A 27732-nucleotide genomic window follows, 5' to 3' on the forward strand; every position below is an offset into this window, starting at 1 on the left:
TGGTCTACAGAGAGAATTCCAGGACACCTACAGCTACACAGAGAAACCCTGTCTCAAAACAACAACAACAACTATTTGTTTTTATGTATAGGTGTATCTGTACCTGTACCTGTAGTGTGTGGTGCCCAAGGAGGCCAGAAGAGGGCATCAGACCCCCTGGAGTTAGTGTTAGAGGCTGTTGTGAGCTGCCTGTGCTGGGAACAACTTAGGTCTCTTGGAGGAGCATCAGCAGGTGCTCTCAACCACTGAGCCATCTTCCCAGCCTGTTAGCAATCTTGTCCTCTAATGGATTAAGTGTTGTGGAGACCTAGTTCCTATAGTATTCATTTATTTTAAGTGCGTGTGTATACATGGACACACACACACACAGAGACATGGAGTCAGGAAAATCCATATGGGTTCCAGGAATCAAACTTGGGATTTCAGGCTTATTGGCAAGCAAGCCTATGCTGCACTGAGGAATCTCACTGGCCTGAGGCCTGGTTTCTGTCACCACCTGTAATGTGGCCTTCAAGTGTGAGGTATATGGAGGGGTGCTGCTGTTGCACAGCCTTCATCTCCTCACTTGGGTATGAGTTAACCCTGGTTGCCTGGCCACTTAGATACTGAGTCAGCCCCTAGAACATGCTTCCTGTTGCCCCCAACAGTTTAGTCCCTGGCCTGGGCTCCTGACATCCTGGCAGATCTGTTCTATGGCTCAGGAACGATTATCAGAGCCTGTGACTCGGTTGCTCATAAACCCGGTGATTCCAACTCCTCTGAGATCTCTGCCTAGCAATGAATTTGCCTCAAAGCCCTTTCTTTGGGACCATCCTAGGGCCAGGTCTGCAAGGTCTCAAAACAGCAGAGGCTCAGGACTCTAGCATTAGGCTGAACCATCACTTTTTGGTTGGAAGCAAAATTCCCAACATTTATAGGATACTTAATTGTATGTGCCAGGCTTTAAGCATTTATGAACTCCAACCTCAGCCCAGTTTAATCCCAGCACTTAAAAGGCAGAGGCAGGTGGATCTCTGTGAGTCTGAGGCCAACCTGGTCTACAGAGTGAGTTCCAGGGCAACCAAGGCTACCAAAAAAAAAAAAAAAAAAAAAAAAAAAAAAAAAAAAAAAAAGAAAAAAAAGAAAAAAAAGAAACCCTGTCTCAAAAAACAAACAACAAAAACACCCAAAACCAAAACAAACAAAAAACAAAAACCAACCCAAAATAGCACACTGAAGAGCCGGGTGTGTGGTGGCACACACCTTTAATCCCAGCACTCAGAAGGCAGGTGGATCTCTTAGTTCAAGGCCAGCCTGGACAGCCAAGGCTACATAGAGAAACCCTGTCTCAAAAAACAGAGAGAGACAGAGAGGAGAGAAGAGAGAAAAAAGAAAAGAAAAACACCGACCTCTTAACTGCTCCAATCAGCACCCAGAGATAAGTAATCACCTGTTTACTTAAGTGGGAACACGAAGACTCTAGAGAGCTTGGTAACCTGCGCTGCTCCCCTACCATGTGGGGTGATCGGTCACCTTAAACTCTAGGCTTAAAAGTACTGACCATGACCATTAAACTGGATGGTGGTGGCACATGCCTGTAATCCCAGCGCTCATGAGGCAGAGGCAGGTGGATCTCTTGAATTTAAGGCCACCCTGGTCTATGCAGTAAATTCCAGGACAGCTAGGACTACAGAGAAACCCTGTCTCCAAAAACAAAACAAAAACCCAAAACAAGAACAAAGGTACTGACCACAAGGGCATCGGATCTCTGACTGCTACAGGAGAGAGAGACTTTGCAGTAAAGAAATGGATGTGAACGTGACCAGAGAAGGGCAGAGACAGGGTAGGACCCAGCTTTAGCTGCTCAGAAAATGCTAGCACTCTTCTGCTAGGATCAGCAGGCCCCCCAGGGACTGGCTCCAGAGCCCAGAGGATCAGAGATGGAGATGCAGTCAGAGAGGAGCAAGAGATGCTTCATCAGTGACTTCCAGAGCTGGTACCCAACCCACACTGCTGCTTAAATCCAGGTGGCCTCAAAGAGATTTCCCCGCCCTCCACCCACACATACCCCTTTCTCCCTAAGGGCCTCTTGCGGAGCCCAAGGACCAGACTATCCCCATGGGCGGAGAAATGAGGGCTTTTCCCAGTCCAGTAATAGACCTAGAAGATTCCAGGAGATGAGTGTGGTGGCTGTCTTGAGCCCAGGGCCAGCTGATGTCCAGGTTAGGGAAGCGCTGGGGCTCCTGATCCCAGTCTGGAAGTTTGAACTCCGCTCTTCCGCCACTCACTGGCTAAAACAAGCCAGGATTGGGAAGCTCAGAGGCTGCAGGTGCAGGTAAAGGGCTGGGTGCAAGGCGGTTGGCCGCCAGAGCCGGTGGCGAGGGTGCGGCACGTAGGGAGACGCAGCTCTGGTAGAGTTAAGCTCCCAGGGAGGGGGCTTTTGACGGCAGGAGGAGGCGGGGGGGGGGGGTTCTCAGTCAGACGGCCGCCCTCTCGGTCCCTGGACTGCCGCTGCCACCGGTGGCCCAGCCTGCACCCGGTTGGCGGCGCGGGAGACCTGGTCGCAGCTAAAGCCGCAGCCACAGAGGGGCCAGACAGTAAGTGCGGTGCAGGCGCGGGAACGTGGGCTGGATCCCAGGCTTCGGGAGCTGGGGGGCAAGCGGCAGGGCGGGACACCCACCTCCAGCGCGTGGATGTCTTCCTAGAATGGTTGGTCCAGTCCCTGGTCACGCTCGGAAGCGTCGGCGTAAGGACGCGGCTGGGAGGTGATGGGAGCAACTGGCTAGCGTGCAGTGTCACGCGAGTCCGGTGTGTGTGTGTGTGTGTGTGTGTGTGTGTGTGTGTGTGTGTGTGTGTGTGTGTGTGTGCTCGTGTGCATGGACCTCTAAGGTAGCTCTGCAAGGAGGGCACGCCCATGGTGCCACGGTGGTCATTTGTGCCGGGGTCTGCAGGAGCATGGTGCAGTGCTATGTGTGCAGCCTGGGCAGCACGAGGCTAGAGCCGCAGGGTGGAGTGTGGGCTCAAAGATCTTTGTAGCACGTGTAGCGGGTGCGTCTATGTGCGTGTGCGCGCCTACCATCTCCCACTGCCCCCTAGGTGACAGCTGTCCCGTGGGCTGCTGAATCCATGCTGGCCTTCCCTCCCTGTGCCTGGCTTCTCTTCTGGGAGCCTGGTGCCCACCTTTCCTTTTCCTGGATCTGGGCTTTGCCGCTACCCTGTAGCCAGATCCGCCCCTGGGTTCCTCGAAAGCCCAGCGGAAGGACGGAAGGACGGGTGGAGACCCTGGAGGATTCCCCACCCCGCTGATCCCTGCTAGGCTAGACTCAGGAATGGAAGGAGGGGACAAATGCATCTTAGGAGGCTGCCACAGCCGCACTGGGAGAGCCAAGTATGGACTTGCTATTCCTGTCTCCTATTCTGCCGGCTCCAACCTCTCCTCTCTCTTTCTCTTGGAACGCCCTGGCCTTCTCTTGGTCTTCTCCAAGGCAGGCTCAATGATGCCTCACAACCCCCCCCCCCCCACATTTTCTCGCTCATCCTGCCTTCCTTAGTGTCTCCTTCCTCCTCCCACTCTCCTGATGGCTAGGGAGGTAAGAAGGAGGCTGGAGCAGGGGGAGGAGCTAGGTGTTAGTATTTAGAGCCAGGTTGTCTAGCCAGAGGATGTGTGTGTGTGTGTGTGTGTGTGTGTGTGTGTGTGTGTGTGTGTGGTGGTGGTACATCAATGGACAGTAAAGATAGGGCCTTCAAAACCTTGGGGAGTCTGACATAGAGGAGGAGGGCGTGGGTGACAGATCTCTTCTTGATCCCATCCTTGATTTGGCCTGCAGTGACCACTGCTCCCCAGGAGCTCCCTGCTCCTCCTTCCCAAACAGGAAGCAGAGCTGGACCTGCCTCTGGAAGGGCCATGCGCAGCACCACACTCCTGGCCTTGTTGGCACTTGTACTGCTTTACTTGGTATCTGGGGCTCTAGTGTTCCAGGCTCTGGAGCAGCCACACGAGCAGCAGGCTCAGAAGGAGCTAGAGGACGGCCGAGACCAGTTTCTGAAGGACCACCCGTGTGTGAGCCAGAAGAGCCTGGAGGACCTCATCAAGGTGGGTTAGCAGGGCTGGTCAGCAGCGGGGTGCTCGGCGTGCTGCTTGCAGGCGTGGGTCTCTGAGGACAGGCTAGGTCCCTGTATATCTCTGGGGGTGTTGAGCAGGGATCCAGGTGTTTGTTGTCAATACGCCGGCCATGTTGTTGCTGCTCCCGGAATGTGGCTGTGCTCCTGGAATGCCTCCTTCCCTGTGTGATGGTGATGGAAGGGGAAACGAACAAATAAATGAATGGGATGAACGAATTGCCGACGCACGTGGGCTGCTACGTTTGCGCAGGTCTAACACCATTAGGTCACCAGACCAAATCCTGTATGCTCAGTCACATGTGACTAATTTAAATATGACCCTGGTAATGATTTTTGTTTGTTTTTGAGACAGGAGCTTGCTCTGTAGCCCTGACTGGCCTGGCACTCACTGTGTTGCACAAATTGACCTTGAACTCTGGGTTATCTTGTCTTGCCTTTGCCTCCAGAGCGCTGGGATTACAGGTTTGGGCTACCACACCTGGCTCCCTGCTGAGTTTTTGCTTGTTAATGTTGGCTCTCCCTCTCCCACACCAGACCCCTATGCATTTTTTTGAGTTTTAGAGAAACCCCGAGAATATTGTGAAAACTCCCCCCTGTGCTCCCAAGTTTGCACGTAAACAAGTACAGATGAATTCAGAGGGCTTCTGTTCACATCACTGTGGATGCCTGTTCAGGGGCCCCTCCTCCCTAGGACTAATGCTTACTGGTCAAGCAAGCTGTGGTGGTGTCAGGCTTTCCCATGCCACTTTTTTTTTTAAAAAATTATTTATTTTTATTTTATGTACATTGCATGTCTATGGGTGTCAGGTTTTGGAGTTACAGACATTTGTGAGCTGCCATGTGGGTGCTGGGAACTGAACCCAGGTCCTCTGGAAGAACAGTCAGTGCTCCCAACCACTGAACCATCTCTTCAGCCTTTTTAATCAGTCTCCTTCCTGCCAGTAAGGGAAGCTCCGGATTTCAGTCTTCATGGGTCCAGTTAGTGAGCTCATATGGCTTGTTTGTTTGCTTGCTTCCTAGGCACTGTTCTGGAAAGCTCTGGTTTAACCTTAATAAATTAATATTTCTCACTTGACAGAAGAGTATCCCTCGCTCCCTGCCTGTTCTTTGCGGAGGGTCTGCATGCAAGCCTCGGCGTTCCACCTGGTTCTTAAGGCAGCAGGATCCGCTGCCAAGATTAGGGTAGCGTGTGTCTCTCCCACTTCCAGAAATCAGGACAAGCTCTGCTCAGAAGTGCCTGGGTGGAAAGTGCGGCTGGCCAGACCACAGGGCAGAGGGAGGGAGGGAGTCTGACCTATTTATCTTCACAATGGAAAGGCTTTATTCTGGGATGAGAAAGAAGAAAAAGGGAGACAGGGAAGCTGGAAGGGTACGTGACTGGTGCTTGGCTTCTCTTCCACACCAGGAGCCACTCCTGGAATTAGTGAATCCCGCAGCAATTGTACACGTATGTGTGCTACGTGAGGGGAGCAATAGAGATACAAACCACCACGGGGCGGAGCAGACGGGATTTCTCCGTGGAGGGTGTCACATCCAAGGCACAGATACAGGGACAGACAGATCCATGCAGGAAGCAGTGGAAAGCAAAGGCGTTTCCTTCCTTCCTTGAGCACCCACTGGTTGCTGGGCCTTGGGCTGCGTGTGTGCTGGGAGTGAAGAGAGATGGAGAGGCTTTGGGGGAGAGGCAGCAGTTGGGAAGCACCAATGAGAGGGACAGAATTTAGGGTGTGGGGACAAATAGCTCCCAAGCAGGGGCAGCATAGCAACAGTGTGGGAGCTGGCAAGATGCTGGAGATAGCAGATGCCTGGTCCTTTAAAAAAAAAAAAAAAGAATATATTGGATAATTGAGAATTTTGGAAATGTGGAATGTTCCTAAATAAAAATTAAATCATGAAGCCTTTAATCCCAGAGCTTGGGAGGCAGAGGCAGAAGGATTGATGTGAGTTTGAGGCCAGTCTGGTCTACAAAGTGAGTCCAGGACAGCCAAGGCTACACAGAGAAGCCCTGTCTGATAAAACAAACAAACAAAAACAACACGAGTCTGGAGGTAGTGGCCCATGCCTTTAATCCCAGCACTCGGGAGGCTGAGGCAAGTGAATCTCTGAGTTCCAGCCCTACCAGGTCTACAGAATGAGTTCCAGAGGCTACACAGAGAAAGCCTGTCTGGAAAAACAAAACAAAACAACAGCAAATCAAATCACCGAGGCTGGAAAGATGTCCCAGCAGTTTGGAGCACTTGTTGCTTTTCTAGAGGACGATTTGGTTCCCAGCACACAGTGGCTCGGAGGCACCTGTAACTCTACATCTTGAGAATCTGACATCTTCTTGTGGCCTCTTTGGGCACCTGCATGCACATGACACACACACATACATGCAAGAAAATAAAAAAGTCTAAAAAAATTAAATCACTTTTAATCAGACATTTTATATCTTTCTTCAAAAATCATTATTACAGAAAATGGAATCACCTCAGAAAATCTGGGGAGAAGGTTGCTGTATTTTGGGGTGCAAAATCAGAATCTCAAGAGGGAAGATTGGGGAAAGGCTGAGACCAGTTTGGAAAAAGTGCTTATGGCTCATACCTGTAACCTCAGCTCTCAGGGGCTGCCTGAAACTAATAAGTTGCAGGTTAGCTTGGGCTATTGAGTAAGACCCTGTCTTCCAAAACAAAATCAAACAAGCCTCCAATAAGAGAGGAGGAGGAAGCCAGGCATGGGGACTCACACCTTTAATCCCAGCACTTGAGAGGCAGAGGCAGGTGGATGGCTGTGAGTTCAAGGCCAGCTTGGTCTACAAAGTGAGTCCAGGACAGCCAAGGCTACACAGAGAAACCCTGTCTCGAAAAACAAAATGAACAACAACAACAAAAAACCCACAAAAAAACAAAAACAAAAACAAAAAAACCGAGAGGGGGCCGAGGGGCTGTGGTTCAGGTGGTAGAGAACCTGCCTGGCATGCTGCAGGCTTGGGTTGGCTCTTCAGCATTGCAAAAATGAGGCAAGGTAGCTCACATGTATAATCCCAGCACCAGGAGTTCAAGGCCATCCTTGGCTAACTACAGAGTGAGTTTGAGACTAGCCTAGGCTACACGAGACATTTTCTCAAAACAAACAAGTGCTGGCCTAAGGAGTCTAGACTCTCCTTTGGGCAACTAGGAGCCTTGAGGGTTTGCAGCAGCTACTTAAGGATGGAATTGGAGTGGGTCTTGCTGATGGGGACTGTCATCAGGGAGGTGAGGCAGGTTGTGAACTTCCCTGTGGATTCTCTCCCATCTTAATTTGGGGAAGGGCCCTCTTCATTTCTTTTTCTGGTGCTCTGACATCCTAGTACCCAAGGCAAGCTCTTTCCAGACAGACTCTTCCCCTGAGGAATCGGCAGGCAGGCAACAAAAGCCTGTCCCTGTCACTTTCCTTATTCAGTCATGCTTATTGAGCGCCATGTGAAATACTGGGTGTGGCTTAGATGTTATGAGGTGGCCTGTGTATGCAAGCACATACACATAGACATCCTAAAATCAGCCATGAAATGTGAGGATATGTAAACTTTTCTGGAGAGAAGGCCTCATCTTTTTAATACATTGTTTATTTTTTTTTAAAAAAGATTTATTTATTTATTATTTGTACAGTATTCTGCTGCATGTACACCTGCAGGCCAGAAGAGGGCACCAGATCTCATTATAGATGATTGTGAGCAGGGAATTGAACTTGGGACCTTTGGAAGAGAAGCCAGTGCTCTTTCTTAACCTCTGAGCCCTCTCTCCAGCCTTCAATACATTGTTTAAAGGCAGTGCATTCAGACTCAGTTTCTTCAGGAAAAGAGAGAGTGGTGAAGTCACCCACAGGGCATAGTGACAGTGTGGAAAAGTCACCCAACAAATACCCAGTGTTTATTCTTTTTCTTTTTTTTAGTTTTTCAAGACAGGGTTTCCCTGTGTAGCCCTGATTGTCCTGGAACTCACTCTGTAGACCAGGCTGCCCTCAAACTCACAGAGATCCACCTGCCTCTGCTTCCCAGTGCTAGGATTTTTTTTTTCCAAGACAGGATTTCTCTCTGTGTATCCCTGGCTGTCCTGGACTCAGTTTGTAGACCAGGCTGGCCTTGAACTCACAGTGATCCACCTGCCTGTGCCTCCCAAGTGCTGGGATTAAAGGTGTGTGCCACCCCTGCCTGGCTCAGTGTTTATTCTTCATGCCAGATCCATAATATTGGTGTTCTAATGATCACGCCCATGTGATGTACCACGAGTTAACTTGAGCGAGATTGTGAAGATTAGAAAGCAGGCGGCCTACCGCCATCCTGTATGGCCCTCACTGTAAAGTTAGGAATCTGACACAGTTACGTCAGTTATAGTGGCTTTGCCTGCAGTTCCAGAACTTGGAAGATTGACACAGGAAAAGATCAATAATAGTTCCAGCCTGGACTACACAGCTTGTTTCGGTGCAGCTTGGGATACATAATGAAATGCTGTTTCAAAAAAAAAAATGCAAACCAACCAACCGCAAAAAAGATAGCTAGGTCGAGGGAGGGGGCGGTACCCAGCCAGTAAGTGCGTAAGGAAGGCAGAGGGCTGGGAGTTAGCCCAGCTGGAGGGAAGGGCTGAGGTTCCTCCTTGTGCGCCTTGTCCTGCAGCTCGTGGCGGAAGCCCTGGGAGGGGGTGCAAACCCAGAAACCAGCTGGACCAATAGCAGCAACTACTCATCAGCTTGGAACCTGGGCAGCGCCTTCTTTTTCTCGGGGACCATCATCACTACCATCGGTGGGGGAGGAGAAGGGGCATGTGGAGGGAGGCAAGGGGCACGGAATTTCCCGATGGGGGAAGGTGCCGGGAGAGGCCGGGGTACCAAGTGGTGCCTAGATTTTCTGCACTGCCCCCTCTGTCTAGGCTATGGCAACACAGCCTTAAACACAGATGCCGGGCGACTCTTTTGTATCTTCTATGCACTGGTGGGGATCCCGCTGTTCGGGATGCTGCTGGCGGGAGTCGGGGACCGGCTGGGCTCCTCTCTGCGCCGAGGCATCGGTCACATCGAAGCAATCTTCTTGGTGAGCTGCACCATGCCCCTCATAGAGTCCTCTTCCCTAGGTCCTTGGCACTCCTAGAGAGCAGGAGCCTCTCACACGGTATGCCAGGATGGGGGGGGGGTTTGGGTGGGCTAGGGAGAATGGAATGGGGGGGGCTATTGGCACCTCAATGGCCCTAACGACCATGCCTCCCCACAGAAGTGGCACGTGCCACCGGGGCTGGTGAGAATGCTGTCTGCCGTTCTCTTCCTGCTGATTGGCTGCCTGCTCTTTGTCCTCACTCCTACCTTCGTGTTCGTCTATATGGAGGGCTGGAGCAAGCTGGAAGCCATCTACTTTGTTGTAGTGACACTGAGCACCGTGGGCTTTGGCGATTATGTGCCCGGTGAGGCTGACTTTGGCCAGCACTTCCTTTAAGTCCTTTATTCCTGCACTCGCCTATGCACCACTGTAGAGCATTTGCCCCAGCTCCCACCTCCATCATAGAATGCACCGTTCTTTCAGCAGGCAGCCAGCCCCTGATACCGACTTACATCCTGCATGGCTGAGTCTCATGCACACTCATACATAAAGTTCACCCTCTCTTGCATGCATTTATACACAATTACAACTCATGCACACTCATATTGCATACGTCCACACACTCTAGCACATCCCCTTTTTCTGGGGAGGGGCACTGTCTCAACAAAGTGCGGAAACCAGCAGTGAGCCAGAGGTTCACACGCTTGTCCCCATCAACTTATTTTTCCCTCCCTGTGAACCATCTAGGCAATGGCACCGGACAGAACTCTCCAGCCTATCAGCCACTGGTGTGGTTCTGGATCTTGTTTGGCCTAGCCTACTTCGCTTCAGTGCTCACCACCATCGGCAACTGGTTGCGAGCGGTGTCCCGCCGCACACGGGCAGAGGTATGTGCACCTGTTCTCTGCCGCGCATGCCCTATGCATGTCACTTGTGTGCTGTGCCCTTAGCAGCTGGTTGACCAGGCTGGCTCTCCCACAAAATGTGGAATCCTCTGAAACTGAGACTCGGAGCATGAGCTACTAGGAACACTGGGGTAAACTCAGGTTTGTCGGAGACTCGGCCTTTGTGGATAGATAGGGCCGCCAGGGTTAGGTAATAAAAATTCAGAGAGACAGGGCTGGAGTGGTGGCTCAGACGTTAATTGTTCTCTTCAAAGGTCCTGAGTTCAATTCCCAGCAACTACATGGTGGCTCACAACCATCTATAATGTGATCTAATGGCCTCTTCTGTACATGCAGGCAGAGCACTGTATACATAATAAATAAAGCTTTAAAGAAAATCAGAGAGGAAAAGAGGTGGTACATGCCTGTAGATCCCAGCACTTGGTAAGCACAGCAGAGTCAGGAGGATTGCTGCAAGTTCAGACCTGCCTGGGCTTTAGAATGAGACTCTGTTTAAAAAACAATAAAACTAGAAAGGCCAGTTATATGTGAATTTCAGATGAACAACGAATAAGATTTTAAAACATGCCCCAAATATTGTATGAGACATACAGCTTTCATAATTTATCTGAAACCTGCGTTTTGCTAGCTGACTACAGAGAGGCAGCGAAGGCTGAAATAAAACCGTGGCTTTCTAGAAAGGCTCCTGGCGTGGGTGGGTGGGGGCGATGCTTCAGGCCAGTGCAGGAAGGTACAATGTGCCTTTGCGTCATTCTTAGGCTGAGGTTCAAGGCGAAAAGGTGGATGCGATTGGTAAAAAGGCAGCGTCCTGAGTTGCAGTCGGTCAAACAGCTTTTTCTCCCTGTGCAGATGGGTGGCCTCACGGCGCAGGCTGCTAGCTGGACCGGCACAGTGACAGCACGAGTGACCCAGAGAGCCGGGCCCAACGCCCCACCGCCGGAGAAGGAGCAACCACTCCTGCCCTCCTCTCTGCCAGCACCGCCTGGTGTTGTCCAGCTAACCGGCACGCCGGGCTCCCCAGCTCCCGTAGAGAAGGTCGAGACGCCTTCCCCGCCCACGGCTTCAGCTCTCGATTACCCCAGTGAGAACCTGGCCTTCATAGATGAGTCCTCAGACACTCAGAGTGAGCGTGGCTGCACCCTGCCTCGTGGGCCTCGGGGTCGCCGCCGTCCCAACCCCCCCAGGAAACCTGCTAGACCCCGGGGTCCTGCGCGTCTCCGTGACAAGGCTGTGCCGGTGTAGGAGCAGGATCTCTGGCCCGAGACCCCGCCCCTCCCCTGCCAGGGGTTTCCGTATCTGCTGATGCTCAGGCATGCTTGGCTTGTTTGACCAAAGAGCCCTCTTTTGTTCCAACCCTGGGAGGAGACCTTGGGTTGCCGAATGCCACCACTCTTCCCCGGCTGGTTCCTTACATCCAGCCATTTCCAAATCCCACCAACCAAGATGTTCTGTCTCGCTGCCCCGGCCGGGTTTATCAATCACACCTCACGACTGTGCCTCAAAACCTGCATCAATAAAACAAGAAGTCTGCACCGCCCAGTGAGTGCTTCTGGGACCCGAGTGGGTGTGTAGCTGCTTTTCTCGCGCCACCATGAGGGTGTATCTACTGCCATCTCTGGGTGCTCATACCGGTCACATCGTGGCCCCGTTGCCTGAGCTTAGGTACTCAAAACTCTTGTCCCTGCCTGAAGGAGACCCGGACTTGGAACTGGCCTGAGCATCTCCAATCTTGATGTCAGTACTGGGGGGTGGGAGCCGGTTAAGGTCTTGATGACATCGGCAGTTTGAAGTCTCCTCCCGCGAGACCACTACCGCCATCCGGGAGGGGACTCTGCCCCTCCCCCTGCCTGGAGCGTGATACCCCCTTTCTCGAAGAGCCCGGTGAAGACTGGTCCGTTGGTGCGGAACGATGGAGGAAGCCGCTTTCAAAGTAAGAAGTCTGAGTCCCTCAAGCCCAGACGCACCTTAGGCCTCTACAGTAACCTGCCATTGAGCCTGGGTGCTTGGCTAGAGTCCCCATTCCTGCCCATTCTCCCTGTCCTCTCCAGCACCCCGAGTTTCTTGGCTTCTTTCCTTGTGTGTGACCCGCAGTCTGTGCCCAAGCACCCACAACATCGCCGCAGCTCGATCAAATCGGGCCTGTTTGGGGATGTTCGTGATCTATGGAGCACCGCCAATCTGTCCATAGCGAATGTGTCGGTGTCCGACGTCTGCGAAGACTTCGACGACTACGAGACGCCGAGAGCGGCAGGCAAGCCGCGCAGGTTCAGCCAGACCATTTCTATAATGCAAAACCTCAACCTCAACGCAGAGGAGATCCAGAAGCAAGCGCGTTTAGAGTTAGAGCTGCGCCGTGGCAGATTCTTGGAACGCGATCTCGCCGATGAGGAGCAGCTGGAAGGTCAGTGTAGCCTCGCGGAGGCGATGGGTGTGCCACAGGGGTGGGGCTAGCCGGAGAGTCTCAACTAATTTCCCTTCCTGAGAAATGGAGCCAAGCCCTTAGGATTTCCTGGGAGGGGCACAGGTGGGAATCCTTCATGCTTAGACTCAGCCATTCTTTGGGCGCCCCCTACCGGGTAGGCGTCCTACAAGTATGAGCCAGGAAAACACTGGAAGAAAGCGCAGGCAGACAGGGCGGTAAAGACCTAGTGGTTTTCTCATTTGTTTAATGTGGTGCTGGGCGCTCGAACAGAGGGCATCACACATGGTAGGAAAGTTCTCCACCGCTGAGCTGCATTCCGAGCCCTCTCTCACTTGTGTATTTAACCTCATCACTGTGCCAGCTGAAAAAGACAGAGTTCATTCCCTGGCTGGGATTTTTTTTTTGTCAGTAGTTACTTTACTTTTATTTTGTGTTTCTTTTTGGAATGAGAGCGCCTCATTCTGTAGTGCAAGATGACCTTGGATTCCCTGTATCTTCCAGAGTGTTGTGATCACACACATTGACTACTATTCTGACTTGGTTAAAATTTAAAAAAGTGAAAAAAAGTATTTATCACAGTATGACAAGCACTGTTTGAGACTTGTGTGTGTCCATCCTTTGCACCCTGCCTTCCATTTCCACCTTAACAACCCAGGTATGGAAGTGTATGCTTTTGTTCCCAGCATTCAGGAGGCAGAGGCCAGTGGTTATCTGTGAGTTCTAAGCTAGCCTGGTGTAGCACTAGGACAGCTAGGTCCACACAGTGAGGACCTATCTAGATAAACAAGCTTAGGACCAATATAACAATTGTCATACACTGAGCTTGTTATATGTCAGGTCTAGGATTTCTTGTACTGTGACCTTTATACACCACAACTGCCATAATAGGCCGTTCTGGGCTGGGGAATGTAGCTTACTGGCTGAGTTCTTTCATAGCCCATACAAGGTCCTGGGTTCAATTCTCAACAACGCACCTACACAGGACACACAATTCCCACACAAGGGAATCCCTGTGTACTCCATTTACAGGTGACAGATCAAAAGGTGTCTCCAAGACTCACACAGTAGGACAGCTGGTTCTGGATCATAGTTGGGTAGGATTCTAACGCCTAGGGTTGAAACCAATGTCCCATATAGTCGTCAATGAAGGTAGTGTGTGGAACTAATCCCTGAACCCCACTGCCACCATGTGCTAACTTTATGCAACTGTGCTCCAGGGCAGACCTAGGAGCCTGAAGATGACTGCTTTCTTTGTCTGTTTTCGTTTTTGAGACAGGGTTTCTCTGTGTAGCCTTGGCTGTCCTGGACTCTCTTTGTAGACCAGGCTGGCCTCGAACTCACAACTGAGATCCGCCTGCCTCTGCTTCCTGAGTGCTGGGATTAAAGGCGTGGGCCATCACACCTGGCGAAGATGACTGATTTCTCTTTTCATTTCTCCAGCTAAGTCTTCTTCAGAGTCATCAGTCAGTCTGATGAAGGAAATGCCGCATCAAGCCTACTGGACAGAGCAGCAGAACAGGGTCGGAGGGGGCTGGGGACACTGCTGGGGGCGGGCAGTGGGTAGGAGGTGGGCAGGCTGAGGCTTGTAGCAGCGGCATGGCGGAGCGGGTTTCAGGAAAGTGGAGCAGGCAGGCTGGGGAGGTCACATGGGGAGCATTTCAGCTTCAGAGAGAACTGGGGTCCTTTGGTTTGTTTGAGCCCTCTTGTTGCTCTTCCAGCTGCCGCTGCCACTGATGGAACTCATGGAGAATGAAGTTCTGGAAATTCTCAGCAAAGCCCTCACTAGTGAGCACTTTACCTTCCACAAAAGATCTTGGTGGCTTTGGCAGGGCTTGGGGCTGCGGGAGTGTGCTGTCAGGATGTGATGTCTTGTCAGATTCCCTTAGCGCTCACAAGTACTCCAAGGGCTCCTTAAAAATTAAAAGTCAAGAGACTAGGCACAGACAGACTCAATGGAGGGACTCAGAGAACTTAAAAGGAGCCCCTTTCTAGCAGGCCTGTTTTCTCCAGTTGTCCAATGGAATGACAGACAGCCTTTGTTTAGCTCTGCTTCACTCTCAGGTGGGGGGAGCTGTGACACATCTGGATCACTTGGGTACATTTATTGCATACTGGACTATCTGGGTAGCCAGATAATAAATATATGGACACATAGAAGGAAGCAAGGGCCAGTCGGGGTGGGTGGCCCAGGAGGAGGCTGTACAGCTGTGAAGCTTCCATGCCTTGGTTCAGGCTTGCAGCATCTTCAGCCTTCTTCCCTTCCCTTCTTCACATGGCATCTAGGAGATCCAAAGTTCCCCAAAGTAACACAGATCTAAACCCAGCATTAACTGCCACCCCATATCACCTGTAGTTCCTCAAATCACAGTAACTTCCTAATGGGAAGAGCCTTTGCCTTTGGTTGTTCACTGCCCTGCGCTCAGCTCTGCCTTCTTCCTAGCATACAAAACCAAGATCGGCAGGAGCCACTTCATCACTAAAGAGCTTCAGAGCCATATCAATGAGCTCAAGAAACGACGGGACAGGAGGCTGTACTGTCTGCCTGAGTGAACCTCCAGCTCAGATGTCCTGTCCTGTTCCCCGGACCCAAGCTCGACTCTATCTGCATGGAATTTGAGCCCTAGATAAATTAAAGAGTCTATGCATGGTTCCGGAGTCAGTGCGTGGCTGCTTGCGTGAGGCGGACGCACGTGGCTCCGCCTTTCCCCGTGACCTTCATTCGGTCACCGCAGTGACCTTGAGTTTTCTCCGCTCGCGTCTCACCGGTACGGACTTCCAGGAATTCGCAAACCAGGGATACTTGTATGTTTTAGATCAGTTTCTACCTGAAGGTTCGCAGGTGTGCTTATCTACCAAGTCTGTCAAGTGTCCCAACAACATTGGAGGGGGGCACCGCCCCCGTTAGGCCCCACCCCTTATGCATATGCAGTACCACAAACCCGCCCTCTCATTTACATTCACGTTCATCGCCCGCCGAGTTCACTGAAAGTCTACGCCCACTCCTCTAAGGCGTAGCACCGCCCACCTCCTTGACGCAAGAGCGCTCCGGCTCCTCCCCGCTCCGACTTCGAGTCGTCCTGCCTTGCCTAGGCTTAGGCCCCGCCCCCGGGGCGGCCGCGCACGCGTGTGTGTCGCCAAGGCCCGCCCACTGGCCTTCGGGTACGCAGGCGCCGCCCGCCTCCCTGGAATATTAGCATAGGGCGCCTGGCCCCGCCCCCTGTTTTGCATGCGCACGGCCGACTCCGCCTCCGCTGTCAGCTGGAGGAAGCGGAGTAGGAAGCGGCCGCGATGTCCTTTTGTGTCCTACAAGCAGCCAGCGGCGCCGCGGAGTGAAGGGGGGGAACGAAGCGCGGCGGGGCGGCGCGGCCGGAGGAGGCGGCCCCCGCTCACCCCGGCGCTCCGGGCCGCTCGGCCCCCATGCCTGCCCGCCAGCCCTGCCGGAGCCCCAGGTCCGGGGGCGGAGGGGAGGGCGGCCGCGGGGGTGGGCGGGCGCGGCGGGGGCCATGTGCGAGCGCGGGCGGGGGCCGGGCTGCGGGCGGGGGGCGGGCTGCGGGCGGGGTCGCGCCCGGTCTGGCGGCCGGGTCAGGACTGGCTTCTGGTCCTGGCTTCGGGTTAGTCTCGGGCCTCGGAGCGAGCCCCCGGGCAAGGTTCAGGTCGATCCTAGAGCATTGCGGGAGTCTTCGGGGTGGGCTGAGGTTGAAAGGGGTCCTAGAGGACACGTGGGGGAGCTTGCAGGGGCTTTGGGCCACCCTCCTCTCTGGGTCATAGGTCACCGTAGCGCGGGGGAGAACTTCTTCCTTGTCGCCTCTTCTTACTTCCTGATAACCTGATAGAAGTCCCCCGCGGGCAGTCGAGGAGGGGAGACAAGTAACTTCAGGCAACTTCCCAGAGGTGTGCACAGGTTGGGGGCGGGTGGGGGCGCCCCGGGAGGTCACGGGAGGTGGTGGACTCTGCGGCAGCTGGAGTTTAAGAATGAACCATGCAGGCCTGGGGTGCAAGGAGGTGGAGCCGCGCCCTACACAGCGTGGCTGGACTGGGATTGCTAAGGCAGGAAGGGGGTGGCGTGTCAGAGGTGAGAGGTTCTCTCACAAGAGTCTGGAGAGTGATTATAAGACTTGACTGTGAGTTTGCTTGTGAGTGTGATCTTTTGTTGGGACTGGTTAAAGGCCATGTGTGAGTGGAGTGTGAAGGGCCCGAAGAGAGAGTGAGCATGTGTGGACATGTGGAAACTCACATCACAACCACTCTCACCCCCTATCCCAGCCCTGTTCCTCAGAGTGCTCTTGAATACTTGAGACGGAGCCCTCCTAACACCTGGAGAAAACTGGGCAGAGATATCACGTTTATGTTTGGGGGTTGAAGAGTCGCCTGCAGGTTGAGGTTACCCTGCTTCCTGGCTTGGGTGGGGGCTAGGCTTGGCAGTCCTCTCCCGGGTTCCCAAGAGGAGGACCTGCTGTCAGTTACTGGCCCCAGAGGCTCTGGAGACTCTGTTCCCATGGCGACAGCTGGGGGCCCTCTACATGGGCAGCCCTCCTTGGACTCTGCCTCCTCCCTCTCCCTGGCTAAGCCTGGAAGTCTGGCCTAGGCCCAGTGTTGCCCAACCCATGTGGCACGGTGCCTTCTTGTGACCCCGATGGTCTTTTCCTGCAGGTGACCAGCACCATGTCCAGCCAGGTGGTGGGCATCGAGCCTCTCTACATCAAGGCAGAGCCAGCCAGCCCTGACAGTCCAAAGGGTTCCTCAGAGACTGAGACCGAACCCCCCGTGACCCTGGCCCCAGGGCCAGCTCCAGCCCGATGCCTTCCAGGGCACAAGGAGGAGGAGGATGGGGAGGGGGCAGGGTCTGGTGAGCAGGGCAGTGGGAAGCTAGTGCTCAGCTCTCTGCCCAAACGCCTCTGCCTGGTCTGTGGGGATGTGGCCTCCGGCTACCACTACGGTGTGGCATCCTGTGAGGCCTGCAAAGCCTTCTTCAAGAGGACCATCCAGGGTGAGCCCCTACCCCCTGCTTCTGTGCCCTTTGTCCTATGCCCTTTGGGCCTGGCACCTTCCAGCTGGTACAGTGCTGTACGCAGAGGCCCTGGGCCTGTCTGGTGCTGCTTGAGGTTGGCAGTGTGGAGTTCGAATTTCCTTGCACTTCCGAGGGACATCACCTTGTTCAGAGGCATGATGGCTGAGGATGTAGCTGCGGTTAGTAGAATGCTTGCCTAGCGTGCAGGGAGCCGGAGGTTCTGTCTCAGCACCATAAACCAGGTATGGTGTTGCATACCTAAACTCTCAGCACCTTGGCGGTGGGACCGGAAGCATCAGAAGCTCAAGGTCATCAGTAACTACGCAGTAAGTTAAAGGCCAGCTTGGGCTGTGTGAAAGCCTTTACCAAAAGCCGGGCAGTGGTGGCGCACGCCTTTCATCCCAGCGCTCTGGAAGCACAGGCAAGTGGATCTCTTGAGTTCGAGGCCAGCCTGATCTACAGAGTGAGTTCTAGGACAGCTAGGGTTACACAGAGAAACCCCACCTTGGAAAAAACAAACTAAACAACAAAACCCAAAAAAAGTGGGAGACGAAGAAGAAAGAAAAAGTTGTTAGCTGGGTTGGGTTGGAATAGGATACAATCTGGGATGCAGGTGCCTACACCTGCTGTAACACTTGGCTTCTGACTTTCTTTCTGCCGCTAGAAGCTGCCTTATCAGCACAGAATCACTTTTCTTGATTCCTCCAAAGCACCATACTGCTAACTCAGGGCGGGTTTTTATGAGTAACTGGTAAAGGTTTGTTATGTTTCAGCATCCGGCTTTGTTGTTGTTGCTTTTGTTTTTTTGTTTTTTTTTTTCTTTTGTTTTTCGAGACAGGGTTTCTCTGTGCAGCCTTGACTGTCCTGGACTCGCTTTGTAGACCAGGCTGGCCTCGAACTCACAGTGATCCGCCTGCTTCTGCCTCCCGAGTGCTGGGATTAAAGGCGTGCACCACCACGCCCGGCCCTGTTGTTGCTTTTCAAGACAGGGTTTCTGTATATAGACTTAGCTGTCCTGGACTCACTTTGTAGACTAGGCTGGCCTTGAACACACAGCGATCCACCTGCCTCTGCCTCCTGAGCACTGGGATTAAAGGCGTGCGCCACCACACCCGGCTGGCATCCAGCTTTTAAAAATTAGGCTTCCCAGTTGGGCCTGGTGACACATGCCTTTTTTTTTTTTTTTTTTTGGGTGCATGCCTTTAATCCCAGCACTCCGGAGGCAGAGGCAGGTAGATCACTGTGTGTTTGAGGCGGCCTGGTTTACAAAGGGGGTCTAGGACAGCCAAGGCCACACAGAGAAACCCTGTCTCGTAAAAAACAAACAAACAAGCAAAGGTTAGGCTTCCCCACTCCTCAGCCGCTGGTTTTTCTTTTCTCACCCACAAGAGCACGTCAGAATTTGAGGACACGGTGAAGACATTGATGTGAACATTCTCTGGGGCTGGCCAGTTTTTTTTATGTAACCATTGGCTACTTTGAGGCTATAACATAATTTACAAAAAAAAAAATATTTTTGAGACATCTTTTGTAGTTGGCCTTGAACTCAGTGTGTCTTCCAGGCCTAGCACTCTCATCCTTTTGCTCCAGCCTCCCAGGAGTGCTGTGTTTACAGGCCGACACCACTTGCAGCTGATTTAACATGTATTTATTTTGTGTGTGCATGTGTGTGTACACTTGCATCCAGTATACGGATATAGAGGTCACAGGATGACTTGTGGAAGTAGGTTCTTGACTCCGCCATATGCGACCCGAGGATTGAACTCAGGTCCTCAGGCCTGGCAGCAAGTGCCCATACTTAGTGAATCATCCATCTTACCAGGCGGCAAACTGGTTTTAAAACGTATTTTTCCTTGAGTGCTTATCCTGTGGTAGGTGCTGTCCTCTTTTACTTTCAGGATTTCAGCCCTTTATTGCAACCCTGTGAAGAAGGGCTGGAGAGATGGCTCAGAGGTTAAGAGCACTGTCTGTTCTAAAGGTCCTGAGTTCAATTCCCAGCAACCACATGGTGGCTCACAACCATCTACAATGAGATCTAGTGCCCTCTTCTGGTGTGCAGGCACACATGTGGGCAGAATACTGTATACATAATAAATAAATCAATCTTTTTTTAAAAAAGAAAGAGTCAGTGTTAAGAACTGAAGCACAGGAGGCCTTTGTAGTAATTAAATTCTCTCAAGTAGAAAGTGACAGCCCTGGTATTTGGTGTAGCCAAGCTCTTAAGCTCCAGATGGCTGCCTCTGTGTATCACTAGTAACCTGGACTTTGGACCACTGATAGGGATATTCCAGTGAGGTATTTTGTGGGGCTTTTGTTGTTGTTTTGAAACAGGGTCTCATTGTGTAGCCCTGGCTGTCCTAGAACTCACTCTGTAGACCAGGCTGGCCCTGAATTCACAGAGATCTGCTTGCCTCTGCCTCTCAGATATTTTTTTTGTTTTTGCGAGACAGGGTTTCTCTGTGTAGCCTTGGCTGTCCTGGACTCTCTTTGTAGACCAGGCTGGCCTCGAACTCACAGTGATCCACCTGCCTCTGCCTCCCAAGTGCTGGGATTAAAGGCGTGCGCCACCACGCCTGGCTCAGATATTTTTATTAAAGGCATTAATGTGGGCTAGAGATGGCTCTGAGACTAAGAGCACTGGCTGTTCTGCCAAAGGTTGTTGAGTTCAGTTCCCAGTAACCACATGCTGGCTCACAACCATCTATAATGAGATCTGGTGCCCTCTTCTGGCCTGCTGGCAATAAATAAATCTTTAAAAAAAATATAAAGGTGTTATTGTGCCACTATGACTGGTTCCAGTGACTTTCGACTTGGCTGAGTGCACTGGTCTAAACTGCTTCTCGCTGGCCAGAGCCAAGTGCCTCCCACCCACCTTCATTCTGATCGTGAGCCAAACCTGATCGCTATAAATTCCTTCATTCATTCCTTTCTTTCTTTCTATTTTGTTTTTGTTTTTTGTTTTTTGAGACAGGGTTTGTCCTGGAACTCACTATGTAGACCAGGCTAGACTTGAACTCATAGAGATCTGCCTGTCTCTACCTCTCAAGTGTTGGGATTAAAGGCCTGTGACATCAGGCCTGGTTCCATTTTTCTCAATCTGGCTCTCGCAGTGTGATTTTTTTTTTTTTTGGTGGGGGGAGTGAGGGAGGTTGCTAGTGATGGAGCTCAGGGCCTCATGAATGCTAAGCACACACTGCACCAGTGAGCTACACATTAGCCTCAAATATGTGGGATTTTGTTGTTGTTGTTTTTAAGACAGGGATTCTCTGTGTAGTCTTTGCTGTCTGGACTCACCTTGTAGACCACAGAGATCTGCCAGCCTCTGCTTCCAGAGTGCTGGAATTAAAGGCATGCGCCACCACTGCCCAGCTGGTTTTTTGTTTGTTTGTTTTTGTGTTTTAAATTTTGGGGAGGGGTTATTATGTATACAGTGTTCTGTCTGCATGCACACCTTCAGGCCAGAAGAGGGCACTAGATCTCATTGTAGATGGTTGTGAACCACCATGTGAGTGCTGGGAATTGAACTCAGGACCTTTAGAAGAGCAGCCAGTGTTCTTAACCATCTCTCCAGCCCTCTATTTTTCTTTCTTAAGTAGTGCCATGCTGTATGGTGCAGGCTGGCCTCCATCCTGTGATTCTCCTCCGTTGGGCTTCCAAGTGTTAGAATTACAGGCGTGTGCTCTCCCACCTAGATTGTCCTTTACTCTTTATTACCCTGGCCTGTGTTCCAGACACAGCTTGGGCTGAGGCTGGGGAGGTGAGACTGACTTGGTCAAAACTGTCCTGCTTGATTTGTGTCATGTTGTTGGAAGGCAAGGAGCAGGGTGTGTGCTAAGGGCCTGTCAGGGCCAGGACTGGAGGGGCAGCCCCCTGAGGAGGCATCTTGAGCTGACTGTAGCTGCCCTGCCGGGCATAGAAGGAGAGAAGCAGGGCAGACCCAGTGGGTCCCTGTCCTTGCGACAGCCCCGGGAAGCCGAGGGGGCCAGCCTGGTACCTACTGTACATGAGGCTCTGTGGCTAGCCTCGGGAAAACTGGGGCTGCTGACCCTAAGTAAGTTGAGAGAAAGCACACAGGATAAACTGTGCACAGTGGCATTCATCTAATCCCCGCATTTGGGAGGCTGAGGCAAGAGGATTGTGAGCTCAAGGCCACTTGGGCTACATATAGAATACGTATGCGCCATGTAGCAAGACAGTCAGTCCCCTCTGCTGTGGTGGCACATGCCTGCGAGTTCAGCATTTGGAGGCAGGAAGGATCAAGGTCCAAGATCATCTACTACATAATGAGTTAAGAGACTAGCCTGGGCTACATCTCACCCTGTTTTAAAACAAACAAAAACAAAAGAGAGGGCTGAGTAGATGGCACATTTGGTAAAGTGTTTGCTGCCCAAGCAAGAGGACCTGGGTTGGATGCTTGGGACTCACATAAGTCAGATGTTGGGAGGGAGCAACAGGAAGGTTTGAGCCAGTCTAGTTGAGTCGGTGAGCACCAGGTCAGTGAGAGAGCCTTGTTTCAAAATAGAAAGTGGAGATAGCAGGCATGCTGCGCACACCTTTATCCCAGTGCGCAGGAGGCAGAGTGTGAGACCAGCCCTGTCTATATAGTGAATTTAAGGCTACATAGTGAGATCCTGTCTTGTGGGGGTGGGGGTGGGGGACGAGGGACTGGCGAGCCATTGAAGGAGACACCTTACACGAATCCAGGGCTTCCACACAATTATCCACATGTAGGTGCAACCACACACAATCCCACAGAAACTAAAACCAAAACAGCCAGGTATGGTGGCTTATGCCTGTGAGACCAATCAGAGGGCTGTTGCAAAGTCAAGATTAGACTGGGCTGAGGGGTGAAACTCTCTCACAGACAAGAGCCGAGCTACCCAACCCAAACAAAACAAGAGCGGAAAGCCATAGGGTAACTGAACACACATGTTATGTATCAGATGGTGTTCAGGCCTGAAGGTTTCTGCAGGCCAGAAGTTGCTGTCACAGGGTGCCCAGGAAAGGCCTCTCCAGGAGCAAATGTGGCTGTCAAGACCAGAGGTCAGGCAGGGAACAGAATGCCCTGAGGCCTGAGGCTGCCCCCATCTGAGGAGCAAGCAGTGCAGATCAAAATTAGGAAAGATGGTTTCCTGGGCCGTGAGAACCTGTAGGAGACTGCTTTTCTTAGACTCAAGAGAACTGACTGGGAATTTGATCAGAGGAGAATGTCAAGATCCCTTAGGCTCCTATGCAGAGAACAGAGGCAGTAGGAGGCCAGTGAACCACAGTGGTGACAGGTCAAGTTGGAAGCTGCAGGCAGGAGTTGGGTTCTGGTGGGTGAGAGGTGACACTCCCAACACGGCCATCGGGTCGGACATTGGTCAAGAGGAAGGGAAGAGGCTACTCAGGTTTCTCGAGCAGCGGAAGGTGGTTGCAGGCCTGACAGAAGAGGTGGGGTCCTAGTACCTCAGGGTGGGTTGAAGGACCCTCAGGGTGTCCTGGGGCCCCCTGGACTTGTGCATGAAGATTACTGCACTGTTGAGGCTGAAGGTCTGGGAGGTAGGACAGCCCCAAGGGCTGCATTAGCTCCATATGCAGAAACCATAGAGCTGCCAGAAGGTGGAGGACCAGGAGAGCCAATCCTAGAAGCAGAGTTTCTAGGACTAGAAAGTAATGCTTTAGGCAGGGGAATTGAGGACTCAGTGGAGCCCCGGATCTAGCCTGGAAGTCACTGTGGCCCTTGACAGCCCATGAGGAGCCCAGAAGTATGATTTCAGGGCAAACACTTCAGCTTGACCTCCCGGGGCCCTGCCTCATCCCAGCCCGGTGGCTCTCCCCCTCCCTGCCCTGCTCAAGGCATCCTGCCCTCCCTTTCCTCCCCACACCCCCAGACTGGTGCTTGCCTGGGGTGAGTCTGGGCTCTCCTGTCACCTGGGCCCCCTCCGGGTTCTGGGAGGCCACCACTAGAGCCCTGCCTCTTCCTGGCAGGGAGCATCGAGTACAGCTGTCCGGCCTCCAACGAGTGCGAGATCACCAAGCGGAGACGCAAGGCTTGTCAGGCCTGCCGCTTCACCAAGTGCCTGCGGGTGGGCATGCTCAAGGAGGGTGAGCAGCGCTGGGCGGTGCCTGGGTGAGGTGGGGGTGATCCAGTGGGTCGGGGAGGCAGGGTTCTGTGGGGCAGGTATTTCAAGAACACAGTCTGGTTTTACAATTCAAGGCGTGCGTCTGGACCGTGTCCGGGGTGGGCGACAGAAGTACAAGCGGCGGCCAGAGGTGGACCCATTGCCTTTCCCAGGCCCCTTCCCTGCGGGTCCTCTGGCAGTAGCTGGGGGACCCCGGAAGACAGGTGAGACCTTGTGCTCTTAAGCTTTGGGGTGGTGGTGGGGCAGCCATTGGAGAGGTCTGTTTGGTTTCCTTACATGTCCTGGGACCCAGGTTTTACCCTCTCTCCTTCCTCCCCAAAAGATAATTATGGAAATACCTTCACGAACCAAGGCTGTAGCTCAGTAGACTGCTTGTCTGGCATGCACAAAGCCCCGGGTTTGACCCTGAGCACCGCATTCACCACGCACACTTTAACCCCAGCAGTCAGGAGGCAAACCAGGATTGGGCGTTTGGGATCATAGGTGGCTGTAATCGTACCTTCAAGGACAATGAACTACTTCATAGGTCAGACACCCAGGCAGAAGCGTGACCAGGGTGGGGGTGTCTCACAGTTTCTGTTGCAGTGATAAAACATCATAACCAAAAGCAGCTTGGGGAGAAAGGGTTCATTTCAGCTTACAACTGTCAGGTCACATGTCATCACTAAGGGAAGCTAGGGCGGGAACTCAAGGTGGGCACTGATACAGAGGCCATGGATTCTTTGTTACACACTTAGGTCCACCTGCCCAGAAATGAGAACGCCCACAGCAGCTGGGACTCTTCCCCACCAATCAGTAATCAACAAAATGCCCTACAGACTTGCCTGCGGGCCAGTCTTATGGAGACTTTTTCTCAATTAAGATTTCCTCTTCTAGCTGGGCAGGGCATTAATCCCGGCACTCGGGAGGCAGAGGCAGGTGGATCTCTGAGATCGAGGCTAGCCTGGTTTACAAAATGAGATCAGGACAGCCAAGGATCACACAGAAATCCTGTCTTGAAACCCCCACCCCCAAATTCTCTTCCCAGGTACACACACACACACACACACACACACACACACACACACACACACACACACGCCCCAAGTTGACAAAAACAAATCAGCAAAGGGGGATTCTTTTTTTTTTTTTAAGGTGTTGGGGAAACTAGGGCCTCCTAAATGCTAGACTGGGGCAACACTTAAGCCTCGGTGAGAGATTTTCTACTGCTCACAGCCTTTCTCTGAGGAAGTGAGCAGTGTCTTCTGGCTTACCAGCAGCGCTCAGTGTCCAGGAAGGCACTTGGCTGTGAGGGGGCTTCAGAGATCTGTCAGATCTGTGTTCATGACTCTCGTCTTGCACCTGTCCCTGTAGCCCCAGTCAACGCTTTGGTGTCTCATCTGCTGGTGGTGGAGCCTGAGAAACTGTATGCCATGCCTGACCCAGCAAGCCCTGATGGACACCTCCCCGCCGTGGCCACTCTCTGTGACCTTTTTGATCGAGAGATAGTGGTCACCATCAGCTGGGCCAAGAGCATCCCAGGTAAAGGGCCTGGTGGTCAGAGCCTCCCTGAACAGGTAGGCCACATCCGACCCTGCTGAATTCTTGACCTGTCTTGTTTCCCCGGCCCTCCAGGCTTCTCCTCACTGTCACTGTCTGACCAGATGTCAGTACTGCAGAGTGTGTGGATGGAGGTGCTGGTGCTGGGTGTGGCCCAACGCTCACTGCCGCTGCAGGATGAGCTGGCCTTCGCCGAGGACCTGGTCCTGGATGAAGAGGGGGCACGGGCAGCTGGTCTGGGGGATCTGGGAGCAGCCTTGCTGCAGCTGGTGCGGCGACTGCAAGCACTACGGCTGGAGCGGGAGGAGTACGTTCTGCTGAAAGCTCTGGCCCTTGCCAATTCTGGTGAGTGTCAGACAGGCACAGGCCTCCCCATAGGCCCTCCAACTACTGTCAACCATGGTGGCACAATCCCTTTTTGTAGATAAGGACAACTGAGGCATAATTGTTGAAAATCACCAAGTAAGACAAAGGCCTGAATTAATTGTACACAGGATTCTTAAGCCCCAGAGGAAGGGAAGGTGTGGTTTCGGTGGCCACAGGTGAGAAAGGGTGGGCCCTGGCTCACAGGCAGAGCAGTGAGTGTATTACCCCATCCAGCAGTGCCCAATCAGATGTGAGTCCTGCCCTTTCGTCACCTCAGCCAACGGTTCTCTCCTCTCCTAGACTCTGTGCATATCGAAGATGCTGAGGCTGTGGAGCAGCTGCGTGAAGCCCTGCACGAGGCCCTGCTGGAGTATGAAGCTGGCCGGGCTGGCCCTGGGGGGGGTGCAGAGCGGAGGCGGGCGGGCAGGCTGCTGCTCACGCTGCCACTCCTCCGCCAGACAGCAGGCAAAGTCCTGGCCCATTTCTATGGGGTGAAGCTGGAGGGCAAGGTGCCCATGCACAAGCTGTTTTTGGAAATGCTTGAGGCCATGATGGACTAAGGCAAGGGGTGGGACAGGGTGGGGTAGCCAGCAGGATCTGCCCTGCATGGGGTGTTAGCCCCAAGGGGGCAAAGCTGGAGTCTGGGCAGTGCCACAGCCTGCTGGCAGGGCCAGGGCAATGCCATCCATCCCTGGGAGCAGGCTTCAGGCCCTCCCCTCCCTCTCTCCTCTGGGGGGGTTGTCAGAAGCCAGGAAAGTGAAGGCCCTAGGGTGGGCACAGCGCTGCCCCTTGCAAGCCATAATGTGCCCCCAAGAGTGTCCGGGGGGCCTTGCGGAAGCCATAGGGGGCTGCAGGGGATGTGTGGGAGGCAGAAACTGATCTCAGGGAGGGAAGGGGATGGAGGCCACAGTCTCCCCGGTGGGTGATGCTTTTGCTGCTGCTTAATCCGACCCCCTCTCCAGACCAGAGTGGGGCTCGGAAAGCAAAGGCCCCTGTCCCTTCGCTCCTCTCCTCGTTCGCATTGGGCATTAGTGCCCCCCCTTGAAGCAATAACTCCAAGCAGGCTCCAGCCCCTGGACCCCTGGGGTGGCCAGGGCCCCTGTCAGCTCCCACCTCAAGGGGTGGGAGACAGCACTGCCTCAATGCCCTGCAGAGCAATAACACTATATTTATTTTTGGGTTTGGCCAGGGAGGCGCAGGGCCATGGGGCAAGCCGGGGCCCAGAGCCCTTGGCTGTACAGAGACTCTATTTTAATGTATATTTGCTGCAAAGAGAAACCGCTTTTGGTTTTGAACCTTTAATGAGAAAAAAAAATATACTATGGAGCTCAAGTACACGGTGGTCAGTGAGTCGCTGGGGGGTGAGGGGGATCATCCGGGTCACACATGACATACCTAGTTAACAGACTGTACAACAGATACACATGGTCACAACACCACCAAAGTGGTGGCTAGCAAGGTCACGTCTCAGTCTCCTCATCGTTCAGCAGCATATTGGGGATCCCGCGGCTGATGGGGAAAAGACGACCAGATTCTGGGCATTGCAGGGTCCCCTCCAGTACATCAACCTGAGAGGGAGCAGGGCAGAGCTGAGCACAGGGGGCCTCCGCGGAGGAGGGCTAAGCAGGTGATGGGCAGGCTTCTCACCTCAAGCAACACGTGGTGCATTTTCCTCAAAAACGTCTCGTCGTGCTCATAACCTTCAGTCGGCTCTTTGGGTACCTCGGCCAGGTTTAACTGTGGAAAGGAGGCTTACGTGGTCATCCGGTACGCAAAACAGAAACAAACCACTCCCGTCCCGACAGGGAAGAGGCCCGGAGTCCAAGCCTCCCCGCTCTCCCCCGAGGGTAGCAAAAGAGGCGGGGTCCTCACGGTGTCGGCAGCCTGCACAAGCGCCGCCCACTCCACTTTGGGGATCATCCGCGCCACGAAGTCAGGGTTGAACTCCACGGGGTTGATGCGGACCTCGGTGGCCTGCGGGGAGGGAAGGTTTAGCAAGGTAGGCGCGGGCCCTGGTGTCGCTCTCGTGAGCTACTAGGGCGACAAGTCTTCATGCAAATACCTGCAGGCGCAGGGGGAAGCCACGCGTACCCACTCCCCGCACATGCGAGCTCAGGAGATTGTGGGTGAGCAGCTTCATGTTGCCACACTGGAGCTCGCGAGGCCGGAACCGGAAGGAGTCCACACTTCTTTATACCACTTCCGCTGTTGACTCTGTTGGA

The 27732-nt window shown here is 53.1% G+C and overlaps 4 protein-coding genes and 1 long non-coding RNA gene across 14 annotated transcripts in view; 3 read left to right on the top strand and 2 right to left on the bottom strand.

Moving 5' to 3' along the window:
- The first annotated feature begins 2064 nt into the window (after positions 1 to 2064).
- KCNK4 (potassium two pore domain channel subfamily K member 4) lies at positions 2065 to 11607 on the top strand. 8 transcript variants are annotated; one of them, XM_084761239.1, is made up of 7 exons: positions 2200 to 2314; positions 3807 to 4072; positions 8732 to 8858; positions 8985 to 9145; positions 9323 to 9509; positions 9893 to 10032; positions 10900 to 11607. In XM_084761239.1, exons 2-7 carry the CDS (start codon positions 3884 to 3886, stop codon positions 11290 to 11292), a joined length of 1197 nt encoding a protein of 398 aa, XP_084617365.1. In that variant the 5' UTR covers positions 2200 to 2314; positions 3807 to 3883; the 3' UTR covers positions 11293 to 11607. The 8 variants fall into 8 exon arrangements, with proteins under 8 accessions (XP_084617362.1, XP_084617366.1, XP_084617365.1 ...); XM_084761237.1 differs by lacking the exon at positions 2200 to 2314 and adding an exon at positions 2423 to 2576; XM_084761241.1 differs by lacking the exon at positions 2200 to 2314 and adding an exon at positions 2427 to 2576 and having other exon boundaries at positions 3951 to 4072.
- A 155-nt stretch (positions 11608 to 11762) lies between these two features.
- Positions 11763 to 15128, top strand: CATSPERZ (catsper channel auxiliary subunit zeta). The gene is made up of 5 exons (XM_084761916.1): positions 11763 to 11980; positions 12142 to 12451; positions 13913 to 13992; positions 14191 to 14257; positions 14913 to 15128. The coding sequence occupies exons 1-5, from the start codon at positions 11960 to 11962 to the stop codon at positions 15020 to 15022; spliced, it is 588 nt and encodes a 195-aa protein (XP_084618042.1). The 5' UTR covers positions 11763 to 11959; the 3' UTR covers positions 15023 to 15128.
- A 584-nt stretch (positions 15129 to 15712) lies between these two features.
- ESRRA (estrogen related receptor alpha) lies at positions 15713 to 26845 on the top strand. 3 transcript variants are annotated; one of them, XM_084761199.1, is made up of 8 exons: positions 15743 to 15921; positions 16306 to 16363; positions 17123 to 17459; positions 23451 to 23567; positions 23680 to 23808; positions 24959 to 25126; positions 25220 to 25489; positions 25811 to 26845. In XM_084761199.1, exons 1-8 carry the CDS (start codon positions 15890 to 15892, stop codon positions 26068 to 26070), a joined length of 1371 nt encoding a protein of 456 aa, XP_084617325.1. In that variant the 5' UTR covers positions 15743 to 15889; the 3' UTR covers positions 26071 to 26845. The 3 variants fall into 3 exon arrangements, with proteins under 3 accessions (XP_084617327.1, XP_084617325.1, XP_084617326.1); XM_084761200.1 differs by having other exon boundaries at positions 15785 to 15921; positions 16241 to 16363; XM_084761201.1 differs by lacking the exon at positions 16306 to 16363 and having other exon boundaries at positions 15713 to 15921.
- Positions 18454 to 27732, bottom strand: part of LOC311586196 — an 86174-nt gene continuing 76895 nt past the window's right edge. The window contains exon 2 of the long non-coding RNA XR_014775472.1: positions 18454 to 20465. This is a non-coding gene — a long non-coding RNA (uncharacterized lncRNA). The remainder of the gene's footprint in view (positions 20466 to 27732) is intronic.
- TRMT112 (tRNA methyltransferase activator subunit 11-2) lies at positions 26793 to 27720 on the bottom strand. The gene is made up of 4 exons (XM_084762039.1): positions 27573 to 27720; positions 27383 to 27484; positions 27158 to 27247; positions 26793 to 27078 (listed from the first exon to the last, which is right to left on the bottom strand). Exons 1-4 carry the CDS (start codon positions 27648 to 27650, stop codon positions 26971 to 26973), a joined length of 378 nt encoding a protein of 125 aa, XP_084618165.1. The 5' UTR covers positions 27651 to 27720; the 3' UTR covers positions 26793 to 26970.

The sequence above is a fragment of the Acomys minous genome (genome assembly GCF_964271855.1).
Source record: "Acomys minous genome assembly, chromosome: 2".
Lineage (NCBI taxonomy): Eukaryota > Metazoa > Chordata > Mammalia > Rodentia > Muridae > Acomys > Acomys minous.

What these genes read in the sequence shown, in the direction of transcription:
- KCNK4 (XM_084761236.1), top strand. Translation starts at nt 2,157, where the DNA reads ATGAGTGTGGTGGCTGTCTTGAGCCCAGGGCCAGCTGATGTCCAGGTT. An exon ending in GCCTGGAGGACCTCATCAAG is followed by an intron (nt 4,073 to 8,984) that starts GTGGGTTAGCAG and finishes CCCTCTGTCTAG; the next exon opens with GCTATGGCAACACAGCCTTA. An exon ending in CTTTGGCGATTATGTGCCCG is followed by an intron (nt 9,510 to 9,892) that starts GTGAGGCTGACT and finishes TGAACCATCTAG; the next exon opens with GCAATGGCACCGGACAGAAC.
- CATSPERZ (XM_084761916.1), top strand. Translation starts at nt 11,960, where the DNA reads ATGGAGGAAGCCGCTTTCAAA. An exon ending in TGGAGGAAGCCGCTTTCAAA is followed by an intron (nt 11,981 to 12,141) that starts GTAAGAAGTCTG and finishes TGTGACCCGCAG; the next exon opens with TCTGTGCCCAAGCACCCACA. An exon ending in TCTCAGCAAAGCCCTCACTA is followed by an intron (nt 14,258 to 14,912) that starts GTGAGCACTTTA and finishes CCTTCTTCCTAG; the next exon opens with CATACAAAACCAAGATCGGC.
- ESRRA (XM_084761199.1), top strand. Translation starts at nt 15,890, where the DNA reads ATGCCTGCCCGCCAGCCCTGCCGGAGCCCCAG. An exon ending in GGTGGGCATGCTCAAGGAGG is followed by an intron (nt 23,568 to 23,679) that starts GTGAGCAGCGCT and finishes TTACAATTCAAG; the next exon opens with GCGTGCGTCTGGACCGTGTC. An exon ending in TGGGGGACCCCGGAAGACAG is followed by an intron (nt 23,809 to 24,958) that starts GTGAGACCTTGT and finishes CTGTCCCTGTAG; the next exon opens with CCCCAGTCAACGCTTTGGTG.
- TRMT112 (XM_084762039.1), bottom strand. Translation starts at nt 27,650, where the DNA reads ATGAAGCTGCTCACCCACAATCTCCTGAGCTCGCATGTGCGGGGAGTG. An exon ending in GCTTCCCCCTGCGCCTGCAG is followed by an intron (nt 27,485 to 27,572) that starts GTATTTGCATGA and finishes CCCTCCCCGCAG; the next exon opens with GCCACCGAGGTCCGCATCAA. An exon ending in TGCACCACGTGTTGCTTGAG is followed by an intron (nt 27,079 to 27,157) that starts GTGAGAAGCCTG and finishes GCTCCCTCTCAG; the next exon opens with GTTGATGTACTGGAGGGGAC.